At 46.4% G+C, this 17,590-nt stretch overlaps 1 protein-coding gene across 1 annotated transcript in view; it reads left to right on the forward strand.

Annotated features, from left to right (window-relative positions):
• Positions 1-4,806: 4,806 nt before the first annotated feature.
• Positions 4,807-17,590, forward strand: part of EFCAB6 (EF-hand calcium binding domain 6) — a gene marked incomplete at its 3' end in the record, with an annotated part of 228,542 nt that continues 215,758 nt past the window's right edge. The window contains exon 1 of the mRNA XM_036760831.1: positions 4,807-5,014. Coding sequence (XP_036616726.1) covers positions 4,807-5,014 — 208 coding nt within the window. The remainder of the gene's footprint in view (positions 5,015-17,590) is intronic.

Consider the following 17,590-nt stretch of genomic DNA (forward strand, 5'->3'; position numbering starts at 1 on the left):
TTCCAATGGCAATGAGGAGAGTTCCAACTTAGGGGTCCAAGTGACAGTCTCTTCAATAGTTAAGCCTCTCCCTCCAAGTCTCTGCTCCCTAAAGGCAGGCTGCAGAGAACAGTAAGAAGCAGGGGCAGGATTTGAACCCAGATCTTCTCTGGGGGCAGACTTAGCCTGCAATCAGCCTGGAGTCCCAGAGGCTCTGGACGTGTGGCCTTGGGCTCTCCCTGGGGCAGGTTGAATAGCAGCAGCTCATTTAAAGCTCAGCCTCGCTCTTGTGGAGGGAAGGCTCCATTCACTTCTGCTTGAGGCCTCTTATGGCACCCGATGGGTGAAAGGAGCTAGTTTAGATGTCCTCCTGGGCTCTGAGTGCATCGCCCTTGCCAGGCTGGGCCCAGCTCTCCTGCTTTCCTGACTCCGGCCCATTCCCAGGCCTGAGAAGCCCTCGCTGCTCCCCTCTGCCTCCAGGAATGAGACTAGCTGACATCTGCAGAGTGCTCGCTGTGTACCTGGCCCTGTGCCCAATGCCACACACACATGACCTCATTCGATCCTCCGAACAGCTCTGGGGGGTGGGCGCTGTTATCCTCCCCATTTTACAGATGAGGGATCTGAGGCACACCGAGGTTCGGTGACTCAGCCGGGGTCCCCCAGCTAGTGAGTGTCTGGGGCCGGATCTGAACTCAGGTCTTCCTGACTCTGGGCACTACACCACGTGGGTTCATCAAGGCTCTGCCGAGGTGGTGCCTCCTTCAGAGGCCTTCCTAACCACCCCCAGTCCTTGGGATGTATTTTGTACATATCCTCTATTTACTTAGCCCTATGGTGTATCCCACCAGTAGATTGGAAGTTCCCTGAGGACAAGGCAGTTTCTTTTTTGTCCTTGCTTAGCACACAGTAGGTGCTTAGTGCTCCCAGTTCTATAATGCTATGACTTTCCTTGGGCAAACTGCATGCAGATGAGGCTACTAAGCCAGTGTACCTTTTCCCTTCTTGATAGATAAGGGAGACCCAATACATCCCGGACTGTCAAGAGGGTTGACCAATGAGTGAATTAACCATGGAAACACCTACCACACAGCTTGGGCCCACAGGCCTCATCTTGGAGGCTCGGAGTGTCTGCCAATTCTGAGCATCAAATGACACCTTGGTTCTCACACTTGGATCTCTGTCAAACAGTTGGCACCAAATCCCTGGAGCTTCAGCCCTTAAATTTGTTTCCTCACCATTGGGGAAGAGAATCTGGGCTTCATGAAAAATGTGCTGGGGTTTTTTAAATGTGGGAGAGCTGAACCTGTGCAGAAAAAAAAATAAAAAAAATCAACCAGTGAACTCTTTTCCTGTGTTGGCAGCATTGAGGGCCAGCTGGGGCTGCAGGGGCCTAAGTCTTGTGAGCAAAGTTGCCCCTTTCCAAGAAGTCCTGGATACCAAGAGAACCTTTTCCTTAAGTCTTCCACTTGGAACCAAGGAGCCATCCCAGGGCAGACTCCACAGGTTCAGAGGAGCTGGATGGCTCCCTACCCTTCCCCAGCTGCCTACTCAAGCCTCCTTATATTACCCATGAGGAAAAGTGACCAAGGCCACGCAGATCACAGGTGAGGAAAGGGCCCCCGCAAAGCTCCCCAGTGGGGTCATCTGGAGGTAGTTTCCTACCTCTCGTCTCTAGCCGGCCTCTGCCTCCAGGCTGTCCCCCATTCCAGTCTCTGGCAGAGTGGAAACAGCAGGGCATTTGGATTCCAACCTTGGCTGCCACTCATGATGAGTCACTCAATCTGTCGTAGCCTTGGTTTCTTTATCTGTAAAACGAGGGGGTGAGACATGATGATCTCTAGTATCCTATCTAAAAGCTGATGATTCATATGCTACATGAAATCAGTCAACAAGTGTTTGTTAAGTGCCTACTATGTGCCTGACTGGAGAAGGAAATGGCAAACCACTACCGTATCTTTGCCAAGACAACCTCAAATAGGGTCAAGGAGAGTTGGATACAACTGAAACAACTGAACAAAACATGTATCTGACACCATGCTCAGCTCAGTGGAAAAGGGTAATAATTTTTCTCAAATGGCCAAAATAGGTTGTGCAAGAAAGGAATGGCCAGAAAAGGAGGGGGCTGCTAATGGAGTGTGACCCCAGCTTAGCACAGGGGGCGCACTGCCCAGTGCTGTACTGGCATCTTAAAGCACCTGGGTGGAGCAGGGGGGAAGTCAGCCCCCTCATTTTACAGAGGCAGAAACTGAGGCCCTGGGCAGGGCAGTGACCTGTCTAACTTGCCAGATCTTCAGATGCTTTCTGGGGTTGGAATGTGAGCAAGCTCCCCGGCACCTAGTGCAGAGCCTGGCACATAGTAGCCACCTAATTAGTGTCTGTTGATTGGCCTTCCTGCTTCCAGGAGGGTGAAGGATGGCATCAGAGGGAAGGTCATAGGATCCTACACTGAAAATTGGATTAAACTGAGACAAGAGTTACCCAGGAGCTGCGATTTTCACCAAAGGCCCTCATCAGGGACAGCTGTGCCACTAAGTGCAGAGTCAGAGGTAGTGGAGGGCCAGTGTGAGCCCACTCTGCTCTCCCCATTTGTGGGATGACCTTGACGCTTAAGCACCTACTGTGTACAGAGTGCTGTGCTAGGTGAGGGAGGAGAGTTTGGTCTGGTTCTCCTGGAGTCCAGTGGGACTAGGACACAAACCCAGATGACAGACTATCACATAGTAAAGTGCTAAGTGGGGCATGAGGGGGATGGGCGATCAGTGAGCTGGGTTTTTAAGGACTGGTAGCCATTCCACAGGCATTCAGCAGGAGCAGGAAGACTTTTTGTGGACAGGGATGAGCAAAAACAAAGGCAGCTTCCCAGGGAAAGCCCCCCCTGGCTCTGCTCTTTGCTACCCACGTGCCCTTGGACTCTGGGACTCAATTTCCCCCTATACATAAGTGAGAAAGTTGAAATGTATGGCTGACCATTCCTGGAACATCTCTGCTTTCTAGCCTCTGGGCCTTTGCTAATCTGGAATGGCCTCTTCTCCTTAGCCAGACATTCACCTTCTCCTATCGATCCAGAGATAGGAGGTGGGATATCAAGTTCAGGTCCAGTGTGGCTAGAAGGCAGGGCATGCAAAAGGGAGCCATGGGAAATAAGTCTGGAAAGAGAGAATCATCAAGTATACCTGGAAAAGTTGTTAGATTTCGGCTAATCCAACTCCTTCCTTTCCCAGTGGAGTAAAGTGATGCCCAGAGGGTGACAGAGCCAAGGCTGGGCACAACTGAGGTCTTCTAGCACTACGGCCTGCGATCTTTCCATTGCCTCAGGCCGCCCACTAATGAGGTCAGCCTGAAGAGTGAGGCGAGGGGGAGCCATGGGGACTTCTCAAGTAGCGGAGGCTGGATTGGAGAAGGGAGAGGCTGGACACTCGGAGCCCAACTAGGAGTAGTAGATCAGGTGAGAAGTGATGATGAGGGCCTGAAGGGGGTGGGGTGAAGCTTATTGGTCTATGACCTGTTTATCTTCTTCTCCAGGAGCTCATAAGCCTTTGGAGGGTAGGAACTATGTGCCTAGCTCTGTACCTGGCACGCGATAGGTGCTTAAAGATGTTGAATAAATGATCTTATTTTGTGCTCAATGTTTTATATATATGCATATATATGCGTATACACACATGTAATGGACACACACACACACACACACACACATATATATATATTAAAGGGTAGCTTGGGGAGGGAGGAAGTAGGGGCTGGGTGATCAAGGAAGCTTCATGCAGAAGGGTGGTACTTGGGCTGAGTTTTGCAAGAAGTGAAGGAGAAAAGATAGGCAATTGACTGATGTAAAAAGTGAGGCAGAATGAAGATGACTAAGCTCAGGTGACCAGAGAGATAGTGATCCCCTCAACAGAAACAGTGAGATTAGGAAAAGGCAAGGGTTTCTTGGGGAGAGATAATGAGTTCTGTTTTAGATGTGATGAGTTTGAGATATCTACAGAACCACCATTTTGAGATGTTTCCTAGGCAGGTGGAGATGGAAAACACTAGTCTTGAAAATGTACATTGGGGATGTTGTGAAAGTAGAAATGGAGGGCTTTGACAACAGACTGGGTATGGAGGGGGTGTCGGGACAGTCAGGTATGGAGGATGACCCCTAGGTTGCGAGCCTATGTGATTGAATGGTGGTAACCTTGGCAATAACAGGCAAGTTAGGAAGAGGGGACAGTATCGGGGGGAGGATAAAGAATTTAGTTTTGGACATGTTGAGTTTGAGATGCTAAGGAGGCATCTGACCAACAGGCAGATGGATATGTTAACTAGGGCTGAATATGTAGATTTGGGAATCATCTGCATAAAGATACTAACCAGATCAAGGGAGTTAAGTGCTTTCCCACATTCAACCCATCTATACCTTGTTTGTACATAGGTGTTTTCTGGTGGTTTTTCTCGGGGTAACTTCAAGCTCATAGAGGGCAGGGACTGTCTTTGCCTCTTTTGGTATCCTCCATGGCACATCACAGTGCCTGACACACAGTAGGTGCTTAATAAATGCTAACTGATTGACTGAAGAGATAATTTCGTGACAGTTGCTATCCATTGGAGGGGACTCAGATCACTGATCAATAATCAAGAAGAATAATTAAAATCTGGGGGCGGTGTGGGGGAAGATTCTCCCTAATATACAGAGGATACCGAGGCTCAGCAGAGGAGGGCCTGGACCCTGTGAATTCCCGCTTCCCCCTGCCCCTTTGGCCCCTGGCTGCCCCATCCTCTACTCACAACCGCCACCTCCTCTTCCTCCTCCCGGTGCTTCTGTTGGTGTCTTTGTCTGCGTTTATGTCGCTCAGACGTTGGACCTCCTCGCGCGGAGGCGGTTGGGGGCGGTGCTTCCAGACTCGGGACCTCGCCAGGACCAATCCTGGCTTGCCGGCTTTAGGCCCTTTCCCTGAGGGCCGGACCAATCAGAGGGCGTTCCCGTCGCCTTGGCAACAACGGCCAGGACGCGAGAACCTGGTCGCGGGACAGAGGGCTTCTGACTTCCAAGGTGGGAGAGGCTCTGGACAGGACTCCGGACAGGCTGGGATTGGGCATCGCGGGACGCTCGGATAGGCGGCGGCGTGGATAGCGAAGGGGGTCGTTAGGCAGCGTCCCCGCCCCCCTCAGGGGATAGAGTGAAGCGTGTACGTGCGGGGCGGGGTAGAGGGGTCCGCAGCCAGCGCGCGGCTGCAACCAGGGAGGGACGAAAGAGGAGGGGGCGGGGCTCATGTCCCAGCGGGGCGGGGCCGGGAAGGGAGGAGGGGGAAGGGGGAGGAGGGAAAGAGAATGGAGGAGGAAGAGGGAGGAGGAGAGAGGAGGATGAGGAAAGAAGACAGAAGATGACGAGGAAGGGGGAAGAGAAGGGGGCAGAAGAAGGAAAGAGTATGGAAGAGGAGGAAGGGGGAGGAGGAGAAGGAGGAGGGAAAGAGCTTGGAAGAAGAGGAGGAAGGGGGAGGAGTGGGGAGGGAAGAGGAAGGGGGAGGACGAGGAGGAGGGATTGAAGACGAAGTGGAGGAACGAGTGAAAGGTCCTTAGAGCTCCCTAGAGATCAGGGATTGAGCCATGGGAACAGCATCTTCAAGGTCGAAGAGACCTTAGAGATGGGTGATTGGTCCAAGGGAGGGAGCTTCCTTTACGAGGTTCCCTGCCCCCAGAGACCACCCAGTGGTCATTCCAGGGCTGGAGTCCCCCCGTCGCCAGGCAGCCCATCCTATTGTGGGCGAGCTCCAATGGTCAGGTCTTTCTTGCACGGAGTTGGAATCTCGCTCCCTCCCCGTTGCGCCTAGCTCTGCCTTCGGGAGGATAAGGATCTGACGCATCCAGAGAGCTGGACACAGTCTTTCATTTCTCTCTCACTTAAGTTGTCTCTTCTAGAGATTCAGTCTCTCCCAAATCTTCAAACGACTCACGGGTCTTGGTCAGCTTGCCCATCTCTCCGTGGAGTTGAAGCCCACAAAGCCTGGCTGCAGGTGTGCGTAGACGGCCCGGAGGTGTCGCTCCTTAGCTAGGGCCGGCAAAAGCTTTCTGGAAGGACTGGATCCACAGCAAGAAAGAAGAGAAGCCTCCGGAGATCGACGGAGAGAAACTGAAGTGTGGGAGACAGTCCCGTAGTTTCCCTCCTAACAACAATGTCGCTTTACAGCGAATCTAGCTCTTTCCTTGCGGCCACCCAAGCACGTGGCAGGACTCGGGGATTATTGTCCGCATTTTACAGCTGAGGAAACCGAGGCTCAGGGATATGAGTTGCCCCAGACCATACCGCTGGTGGTGATGAAGCTGGGATTTGAACCCTGCTCAGACGCTAGCTCTCTGGCTTTTTTTCTTTTGTCATGCATCCTGACCCGGCTGGCATTTGCTTGCTTCTTGCTTGGTACAAATAAAGCACATGGATCGACTGTCCTCAGTACATCTGTGTGGCACAATGAAGAAAGATCGGACTTTTGAAGCATTAAACATCTGTGCGTGTGCAATGCCGTATTGGAGATCCTCCTCAGTTATGGGACTACATACAGGCTTGGGACATTTCTGAATATTATGCAGACCAGATTATACTTTTTCTCTCCAGCTCCACTGAGCTTCTGTTTTAGGCACCATGGTCAAGGGTATGCATGAATACTGAAATGGCATAGCTTTCCCACTACCTGTCGGTTTGGTAAGGTATTAATGGAGAAGTAAGGTAGCATGGCCCAGTGGTTGGAGAAGGACCTGGACCTCAATGACTTGCTCCGGTCTTCCTCACTCTAAATCTGTGCTCTACCCGCTATGCTCTCCACATAATCCCACTCCCACATGGTCAGGAAGACCTGGGTTGCAGTTCTGTCTCTGACATTCATTGGCTATGTGATCTTGGGCTAGTGACTTCACCTTCTCTAAGACTAGAGATTGCTTTTTGAGCTGCATTGGTAAAGGGACCCCCTACATTGATATGGTCAAAGGCTAGGTCCCGTCTACCTTCCTTTCCCTTCCCAAATATGAGTGACTAATTGTAACTCCCATTTCTATGGTCCTTTAAAGGTTACAATGCACTTTCCTCATAATGATGTCAGTGGAAGGAAGTGTAGACAGATTGATTTTAAAGGCAGGGAAGTCAAGACTTAGGGAGGGTTAAGAGATTTCGTTGTAAGCACATCACTCCCTGACTCTAAGGCTAGTCCTCTACATTTTAGATGAAATTAGACCATTCTCTATTCATTCCAGGTGAGAGAGATGGGTTGTGCAAATGCTCAGAGGTGGGAGATGTTGACATATCAAGTTTGGGAAACAACTTGGCTGGAGTCTAAGAGTGTGTGGACAGAGTTCATCTTGGCCATAGTGTAGAGAATGATGGCAAAACTGTAAAGAGAAGGTGGAACCAAATTATGAAGGGCCATTTTTAAGTGCTAGGCTAAGGCACTGGACTAGGAGAACTCTGAGGTTCATTCTGACTTTTGGAATGGTTGAAGTAGCCCTGGGTTTGGAGACAGTAAATGTGGATTTGCTTCTGATTCAGCTACTCACTCACTGGGGAATGCTGAAGGTGGCTTTCTCCCTCTGCACCTCAGTTTACTCTTCTATAAAATGGGGACCTTGGGTTTTTGTTAGGTCCCTTCCAGGTTCCATGGTTCTAGGTTCTAAGTTTTCTTTCTGCTCTAAACCCTATGATTCTGAAAGTCTATGATTCATTAATCCATAAAGAGTGAGTGTTCCCTATAGCATCTGTTGCTTTAAGTTCCATTCAACTCAGAACTTTCTTGGGTTTTCCATCCATCTCTTCTTTAATGTTCCATGGTTCTAGGTTCTAAGTTCTCTTTCTCTTCTAAACCCTATGATTCTAAGGGTCTATGAATCATTAACCCCGAAAGAGTGGTGCTTCCTATGGTGTTTGTCTCTCTAAATCATATTCATTTGGAACTTTCTTGCATTTTTCATCTATCTCCTCTGGGGGAGTCTATGCTGGTGATACTTTCAAAATTCTCACTGACTGAACACAGCTCCTCAGGAAGCCTCTCGGAGCCCCAGCACACGGCTTCCCAAAATAAAGATTACAACATCCGAGGGGCATCAAAATACTCAAGGAGACAGCCTGGTACTGTAGGGAAGGCATCATGGGCTGGGTGGGGGCAGAACCCATGGGGGGCTAGCGCTGGCGGGGAAGGGCCTCTGGCTGGGCAGCCAGCGTTATTTAAGCCACATATCCTGTGTTTTCATCTCCCTGTTAGTTGCTTTGTCTCTTTTTGGACTCTCCATTTGACTCTTGGGTTCTTTCTTCCTTGGATTTGTCTTTTTTAGAAGATGAACTTGCCTCCTGATTTTAGTGAAACTGAGGCCACTCTAAGGGAGTTCCCTCCTCTCCTCCCTCCCATTTTCCAACCCTTTCAGGGTTATCATCCATTCCTGTCCTTCCCTTTGGCCATGGCAACTAGAGACCTCACTCCTGGCTTTGTGTCCCTCATGCCTAGCACTGTGCCCGACACTTAGTCAATGCTTGTTGATTTCATGACTGATTGAGAAGCTTGGAGACTGGCTTCCTAGGTGTGGTTTTTGCCATGAACTCACTGTATGGTATCGGGAAAGTGATTTCTTCTCTATAGGACAGTTTTTCCATTTGTAAAATGAATAGGTTGAAGCAGGTCAAGCCTTTGTCAAGTTCTGGGATAACCTGAGATTTCTCTCAGGCTGTCAGAGTGAAGCATAGGTACAAGCCTTTTGTGTTTCTTTGGAGCCTTTGGACATTTCCCAATGAGACCAATGCCTTCCGATTGTGCCGGTGGTGCCATTTTGGGGTAGGCTGGGCACATGTTAACTCTGGTGTTTTGATTTGTATGTTCTCTGGATGCCGAGGCAGAGATGGGTGGAACTTTTGCTATAAGTCTGATGGAAATAACCTCCATTAGAAGCTGGAAGTTGATGTTTCTGGAAGATCTATAAGTAGGCACCTGCTTGCTTATCCAGACCTTATGAAGTGCCTTCTCTAGGACAGGATACTCTGCTTGGCTCTGGAGGAGATACAGAGGTGGGGAAGGCATGGCTGCTGCCCTCCCTAGCTTCCCCCTCACACCCCTATATGAATGCTGAGTGGAGTTCACTGAAATTAGGCATTGAGGGTGGGGTGGGAGTGGGGGGTGTGGGGGGATGGTTTGGTTTTCATCTCAGGCTCTTTGTGTCCCTGGTTGGTAGCCACTGAACTTGCCTAGGCCTGTCCAAAGTATCTTCTTTTGCAACTAATACACTTAAGTCATGGCTAGATCAGCTATCTTTGTCTTACAGCTCAGCCAATCAATCAGTCAATGGGCATTTCTTAAGCAGGCACTGTGCCAGATGCTGGTGATACAGAGATAAAGCCCAAATGGTCCCTGCCCTCAAGGAGAAGTGATAAACCCGATTACAGACTCATTGAAGGCAGGGTTTGTCTCACCTCAGTGTTGGGCTAAACAGTGCTTTTTGCCCATAGCAAATGCTTAGGAAATGTTTGTTGAGTGAATGCTGATGGTGTGTGTGTGTGTGTGTGTGTGTGTGGTGGGGAGAAAGATGGAGAGACAGAGACAGAGATAGACAGAAACATGAGAGCGTGGAGAATACGAGTCTAGGGCAGACCCAAGAACTGTGCCAGGTGGGATAAAGGAAGGGTGATTACTTCACCCAGAAGAGAGCTCTCAGGAAAGGCTTCCCTGAAGGAACTGGCATTTAAGCTGACTTTCAAAGGAAGGCTAGCTTGGGGAGGGGAGCAGAGGTTTGGGGGGGTGGTATTCCATGAATGGGGAGACACATGAGTCAAGGTCCAGAGAGAGGAGCGGTTCTGGATAGATACAGGAGACGGTGACCTGGGTCCCTGACCGCAGCCACGTGGAGAGGTTTTGGGAGAGATGGGGATTGGGACTGTTTCTATGACTCCATTAGCATGGGGAGCTCTCCCAGGAGGACATCAAGGCAGGTTGGCGCTTGTTCTCTAACCTGGGACACAGAGAAATGAAGTCACCAGCCAGTATGCTTTGGAGGTGAGACTTGAACCCAGGTGTCCTTGACCCCAAAGCTGGCTATATCTTCTTTATGCAATGCTATCTTTCAGAGGCCTTGAATGGCAGACTAATAAGTTCACTCTGTTCCTTTTGTTTTTCAGAATTTTCAGATTTGGAATTATTAGGTCTTTCTGAAAATGAAAGGAGGGGAAAGGAAAGCAAGGTAAGTGTTTCTGAGCCTTGTTGTGCCCTTACGTTTCTGACCATTCTACGCGCCTATTTCAGCCTTCCTTGCAAATAGGTAATGAGTTCACTCATTCATCATATTCCTTCATCCATTCATCCATCCACCATATCCTCCAGTACAACCATTTACAGCATGAAGAACCTACTATGTGCACAACAATACAGGCTATAGAGAGGTGACCAAACCGTGCTCTGGTCAAGCAAGGTGGCCTGCTATAGACAGAGACAGCCTACAGATAGAGACTATTTGGGGGGAGGGGGTCTGAACCTTTCACCTGTGTCAGGATCTCTGCATGTGGAAGTGACCTCAGTCCAGGCAGCAATTTATTTGTAATTCAACGTCTTAGAGCTTTGCCTGGGGACTAAGGGGTTAAGCGACTTAGCCTTGACCACTTCACTAATATGGGTCAGGCAGGACTTGGAGCAGGCCCTTCTGACTCCCAGGCCATCCCTGTATCCACTGCCTCTCATATAGTAACGATTACGCAGAAAAGAATATGAGACAAAAGGGTAAGAAATTGCACCTGGTGTCAGAGGAAGATTAATTTACAGCTCATCAGCTCGGGGAAAGCTTCCTGGAGCAGGTGGCATTTGGGCTGTGAAGGGTGGGCAGTCAGGCAGCAAGCATTATTAAGCATTTACTATGTGCCAGGAGCTGGGCTGAGCTCAGGGGTTACAAATACAAGCAAAGAGAAAGACAGTTCTTGCCCTCAAGGGGCTTACATTCTAAAGGTAGAAGATAATGCATAAAAGATGGGGAAGAGAATATATCTAACAAAAGAGAGTCAGACACATGCCTGGGAGGATGGCCATCCTGAGCTTGCCCCCAAAATGGAGGCTCTGGGAGGAACTCACCAAGGAGAGGAAGAGCCAGCATGGAGGAGGGATGTTCCAGGCTGAGAAGGCAAGGGTGGGCAAGATTTTAACAGGCAGAGGTGGAAGGAATGCTGTATGAGCACAAGAATAGGAAAATAAGGAACAAGAGAAAGAGAGAAGTGGAATAGGGGTGTTTTTGTGTGGGGGAGATGAGTTCTATTTTTGATATGAGTTGTAAATATTTTTTTTTCATGTGTGGCTTTGATGAGAAGGCTACTGAGTTTCTTTTAATGCTACACTTCTTGATTCTTTGGGCAGGGAGTGATCCCTGGGTAAGAGGTGGTGTGGTTGGACAAGGGACTGAGGGAAGCCAGAGTGTGAGACAATTGGATCAGTCATATTCGAGATGATGAAGAAAGGAAAGAGATCAAAGCATGGAGGATGGACTGGGAGAGCAGGGTGGGTGGCGGACCCTAGGCCTTGAGGAGAGTGTGAAGAAGGGGTAAGGTAGAAATGCAGTGGAGGGAGAGAGAAGTTGTTTAGGAAGATGATGAGCTGGAAGATCAGGGTGTGGCATTTGAGGGGACAGGTCAGGTGAAGAGGGAGAGCCTTATGGGCATGGAGGACAGCCTATGTAGAGGTATGAAGATGGGAGAGGGAATGTTATAGGGTGTCCTCAATGTGGCCCATTTTTGGTAATATGGTGGGCATGATGGTGCGTATTATGCACCCATCAATGGGGGGAGTGATGTGAGGTATCCCCAGCCCCAATCTCTCTTGCAAAGTCATAGCTGACAACTTCTGGTTATGTGAATAGGGGATAAGGGCAACAGATGCACCTGTCCCCCACCTCTCTTCTTGCTAGTAGAGAAATGTTCCTTAATGGGTCAGGAACTGAGAGGCCGGCTTCCTCAAAGGCAGTGCCCTCTTTACACAGTACTGTGGAATCCAAGAAGGGACCTGGCTCTGTCACTTAATGTCACTTAAATGCTTTCTTTACAAACTGATTTTCTTCCTCTGGCAGTTTCCAGTGTGGACAGGCAATGCTTCACCACTGCAGAGGCAGAGCTGAGACCTGGTCTGACCAGAAGTAGTGGGCAAGACTTCAGGAGTCTGACTTGACTGTGCCTTCTTCCCTTCTTCTCCCCCTCCCTATTCTCCTCAATCTAATCCCCCATTCCCTCCTTCTCCTCTCTTTCCCTTGCTCCTTCTGACCCTCTTTCCCCTCCTCCTACCCTCCCCAATCCCATTCCTTCCTTCCCTCTCCTTCTTCCCCTCTTTCCCATGTGTCTTCTCCCCCTTTCCCCCTTCTCCCCACTTTACCCCAATTCCATCTCCTCTTCCCCCCTCCTTCTGCCCTTCTTCCCCCTGAATCTTCTTCCCTCTGAATCTTCTTCCCCTCCCCCAATCCCACTCCTTCCTTCTCCCTCCTTCTGCCTCTCTTCCCCTTGCTCCTTCTCCCCCTCCTCCTCCCCTTCCCTTCACCCTCCAAGGGCACAAGAACCTACAGATTTTTCTCTGACTTTTCCTATTTCCTTTCTTGTCAGCCACCAAGGGAATAAGAGTCTGAAGTTTGTGTTTCTGCCTTCCTTCCCTTTCCTATCCGTGGTCAAGGTGTGCTCTGGGCCTCCATGCCTCTTCGCCTTGATTTGTGTCTTGGATCTCCTCCGAGTGAGCCTTGGACCTGCTCTTAGTTTGTCTGCCTGTTTGTGTCTGTCTGTCTATCTCTATCAGTCTACTTGTCCCTTTCTCTTTACTAGAAAGGTCCTCAGGAACATATGCCCTTATGAGCCTTGGAGAAGTAATCCAGGGCCATCTTTATTATAGGAATAATTTTTTGCCTTCCATTCCTAGGCTTATGGCTAAGGATTGTTAAGCTAATGATTCCCCTGATGGCCCTTGTACACCAGATTGGTATATTCACTCCTGAGCTAAGTGTCACTGTGTCCATGGGGGCTGTTTATAGAAGATGAAAAGGTTCTGCTAGACCACTACAGAAGGGAAGGGGTTTCTCAGAATATTGGAGTCCCCAGTCTTGTCCAGTCACTCTCCTCCTTTCACCAGGCATGACCTACTTACTCTCTAGTTACTGCCCTCAACTCTGCCTATACAGAGGATTTGTTCTGTGCATTCATGGAGGAGAATGATGGGATATGGACCACATGATCACTTTAGCATAATACCAGCCCCCACCCAAACAGCAATGGCTATTGGTTGCCTGTCAACTCAAGGGAAATCCTAGATTCATCTTTTGCTCCACTTTTGGAAATTCATAAGAAGGACTAATAAGATTCTCTTTCATATAGCTTAGGAGCCCCCAGCTGGAGAGAAGAGCTTCTCTCCGCACCTGCCCCTGACAATTCAAACAGAGAATTTGTGTGCCTATTTGTTTCCGTCTTTCTGTCTGTCTGTCTCTCTGCATAACATGCCTCATTGTCTCTTTATCTTTTTTACAACTCCCTATTCACAAATAATAAAACACACAAACCATAAACAGTTATGATCAATCAAAACTTTATCTAAGCCTGCAGTCAAACTAATTAAACAGAAAATGTAAACAACTTTAAAGAACAGGGAAACTTTGGAATCAACATCTGCCACCAGAGGAGGAGGGACTGAGCAGGGAAGAAGGAGAGATAGGTTTCACCTTCTTTTGTCAGTCATCTCCGAGGGAAAGGGATCCAGCAAGCATTATGCTCCAAACACACCTTGATGTCGTTCCTTGGGGCTGTAGAGCCCTCTCTGTGGCTCAAACATCAGTCATGCTGGCTGCCTCTCCTCTCCTCTACTCATTTCAATTGCCCAATCAAGCCCTGATGCTAATCGCATGATGCTTGTCCTCACTCAGCACTGTGTCCTGTTTCTGATGTTTCTCTTCCAAGGCAAGAGATGGGGTGCGGGGAAGGAAGCAAACCCAGATGATGCTGTCTCTCTTAAGTCCAGGGGCCAAAGAATTTCATTTTATTCAGCAGAAACTTAACTTTTCTTCTGTGTGTATTCCTCTACATCAGAGAATAATGCTTGGCTATGTGAAAATCACCCCAGAATTTATATTCTGATTGTTTTTGTATCTCCTTCTAGAGAAAAGCTGTGAAGTCATTTTGTGGGCTCATTTTCACTGATCTGTTGAGAAAGACCAAGGGAGACTAAAAAGATCTCAGGAGTTTTGGTGCCCCAATAGATGTGGAGGTGCCACAGACTCAAGAGTGGACCCTTCTGCCCCCAGTCCCCAGCCTTACTAACAAAGGCTTGAGAATGACAGGAAGGAGGCTGGAACATAGAATGCACAAAGTGGGAGTAACAGATACTACTTCTGGAAAGGAAGGCTGGACCCAAATTATGGGAGGCTCTAAGTGTCAGGCTGAAGCCTGGAGTTTCCCTGCCTGGAGTCAGGAATCTGAATTCAAATATGCCCCAGATACTTACTAGGTGTTTGATCATGGGTAAGTCTCTTCACCTCTGACTTAGTTTCTTCAATTATAAAATGAAGGGGCCTGCTTTCTAAGGTGGTTGTGAGGACAAATAAGATCAGAAGCATTTGTAAAGTGCTTAGTGCATAGTAGGTGCTTAATAAATGTTTGGCTCCTTCCTTCTTTGTATTTCAGCCTAATTTTTGAGCAAGGTAGCAATGTGGTCATACCTATATCTTAAGATTATTTTGGAAGCTCTTAGGAAGATGGGTTGGAGAGTTGAGAGGGACAGAAAATAGGGGAAGTAATTGGAAACTGGAAATGAAATGCAAGTTTTGAGGAAGAGCCTATAGGACAATTTGGTTATCAAACCATGTGGATAAAGTATGCCTGTTGTTCAGATGAAGATATACATACATTTGGAAGGGCAATCCACAGAGCTGGTCTCTTAAGTACACACACACACACATACACACACACACACAGAGTCCCCAATGGAAAACACACATACACATACATACACATATACAAATGCCTTTTTCCACTAGTGTATATATATATATATATATGTATGTATGTATGTATGTATTTATGTATGTATAATTTATATATTTTGTATAAATACATTAATGGGAAAAAAGCCCTGATGTTTTTGCAACACTTTAAAATTTACACTTTATGTCCCTTATCTCTTTTGAGCATCACAGCAACTCTGCTACATGGAATTGTCCCCATTTTTAAATTGAAGAAACTAATGCTTAAAGAATAACTTGCTAATAGTCAGTTATTTATTGTCTCTGTGATTTGTTCTTTGACCCACTTGTTATTTAAGACAATGCTGTTTAGTCTTCATTAAATTCTACAGCTTTAGCTTATTAAGCCTTATTAATTACAATTTTATTGTTTTGTGATCTATAAAGGATGTCTTTTAATATTTCTGCCTTTCTGAATTTATAAGTTCTTTATGCTCTGCCGTATAATTGATTTTTGTAAACGTGTTATGTGATTTGATATGCTTCTTAACATTTCCATTCAATAATTGCAAAATGATCATTATATTAAATTTTCTAACATTTTGTTCAGATCCTTAGTTTATTTTTTTGTTTGTCTTTATGTTAGAGTTGTCTAGATCTGAAAGAGATATATTGCTATCACCTACAATTATTGTCTTATTACCTAGATCTTTTTGCAATTCCATTTTAAGTACTTAGCTGCAGTGCCATTAGGTACATGCATATTTAATTTTGAGAGTTTCATCTTATATGATGAAGGCATCATATATATTACATAAGAGACATTATATTTAAGCACATTGTAATTTCTTTGTCTCTCTTAACCATAACCATTTTACTGTTGTCTTGACTGACATCATGACTGCTCTTCCTACTTATATAGATCCAACTGAAGCATAATAAATTCTATAATCTTTCATTTTCATTGTACGACTCTTTCGGTTGTGTGTGTTCCCTTTGTATGCCCAAACTTAAGGTTTTGCTTTCCAATTCAATTCTTTGTCCTCTTCTATTTGTTGGACAAATTCAACTCATTAACATTGATGGTTTTGATTTTTGTTTTTTTTTATTCTCCATCAAATTCTGTTATACTTCTTTCTCATTCCTTTTCCCTTTCCCCTTCTGAAAGAAACCAGCATTAACTATAACTGCAGTTTATTATGCTTGGAACAATTTGATCCTAGTTTTCTCTCTTCATCCCACTTTCCGAGGCCAGCCCCAAATCACTGGATCTTGTACTCAGCTTTAACAGAAAAAATGGTCCCTATCTGTAGTTTGTATTGCCTGAGGCATCCCCTCTCTGAAGTCACCCACTGAGGCAGACCCTTCTCTCTCCTTCCTCGTCCTAGTCCAGCTCAAATGAGAGCAATCCTCACTCCTCCTCCTTTCCTTCTCACCTCTACCTCTGTGTCTGAATGACCTTTACTTGGAGCACTCCAATGTAAAGAAAAAAAAAGGTCCTTTGTCCTCCATCTTCCTTCACTAGGGCATTTCTTCTTGAAAACACAGAGAGCTTGTCTTTTTTTCTTACATCAATGATTCTCGGACAATGTGGGACTCTCAAGGGACAATATTCTGGGCTCTCCTTTCAGTATTTAAACATTAAATCATCACCTAGCCTTTTTACTTTCTCAAGTTTCTTTTGTATTCTGTTTGCATTCCAAGGACTCAGTTCAACTCTGGCTTTCTCAAAAGGAATGCTTTGAACTTATTATTCTGATAAAAGACTATTTTTCCTTCTCCCTCCCTCCTCCTAATATAATGTTTGCAGGATAAATTATCCTCTGGTAAAATCTATTTCCCTTTGCTTTTTGGTACATCATATTCCACCCTTTTCTTCCATTTCTCATGGTTAGTGATTAGTTCTGGGTGACTATGGCTGGAGTTCCTTGGTATATGAGCTGCTTTTTCCTGGTCATTTGTAATATTTACTCTGTGATTCGAAAGCTCTGGAGACCAACTACTAACTATTTGCTTCAGTTCAATGTGGGGTTACTCTCTGTTGGCATCCTGTGGATCTTGTAAATTTTCACCTGGCCTACTGGTTCCAATACTTTTGGGTAATTAAAAATGATTTCCTGCACTATTTTTATTTTTACTTCATCGTGTTTTATAGGAAGGGCAATGGCTTTTGTGCTTTCTCTTTGTGTTCTGTCTTCCAACTTAATTATCTTTGCTTATAGAGATCTCCCATATTCTTCTGATTTGGCTAGCTTTTTATACAATTAAAGATTATTGTTCTGTCATTGCATTTGGAGTGCCCTCAGCTCAGTTCTCTGTTTTAGGATGTCCACTGCTTTGTTAGGATTTTCTGACTTCTCTTCTAAACCATAAATCTTTCTTTTGAGTTTTTCATTAAAAGCTCTAATATCACTCCTTATCCTTTCTTCAGTTCTTTTTTTAAAGATTTTTTTTAACCATTCTAGGAGTAAAATGGTGATCTAATTATTCCCTTCTGTCAGGGTTCTAGTTGAAGTTATTGCATAATTCTCTGTTTTGTCTGGAAATTTCTTGCTGAATTAAAAATATTTATTTTTATTCTGAACTTAACAAATACCAAATAAAATGAAGGTTTCCATCTTGAAATTAAAAAGAAAAAAAGAGTACCGTATTTGAAACTGTAAATCTCTATTCCATATAGTTTGCTTTTCCTTTTAAGCATGTA

The sequence above is a fragment of the Trichosurus vulpecula genome, chromosome 5 (genome assembly GCF_011100635.1).
Source record: "Trichosurus vulpecula isolate mTriVul1 chromosome 5, mTriVul1.pri, whole genome shotgun sequence".
NCBI lineage: Eukaryota > Metazoa > Chordata > Mammalia > Diprotodontia > Phalangeridae > Trichosurus > Trichosurus vulpecula.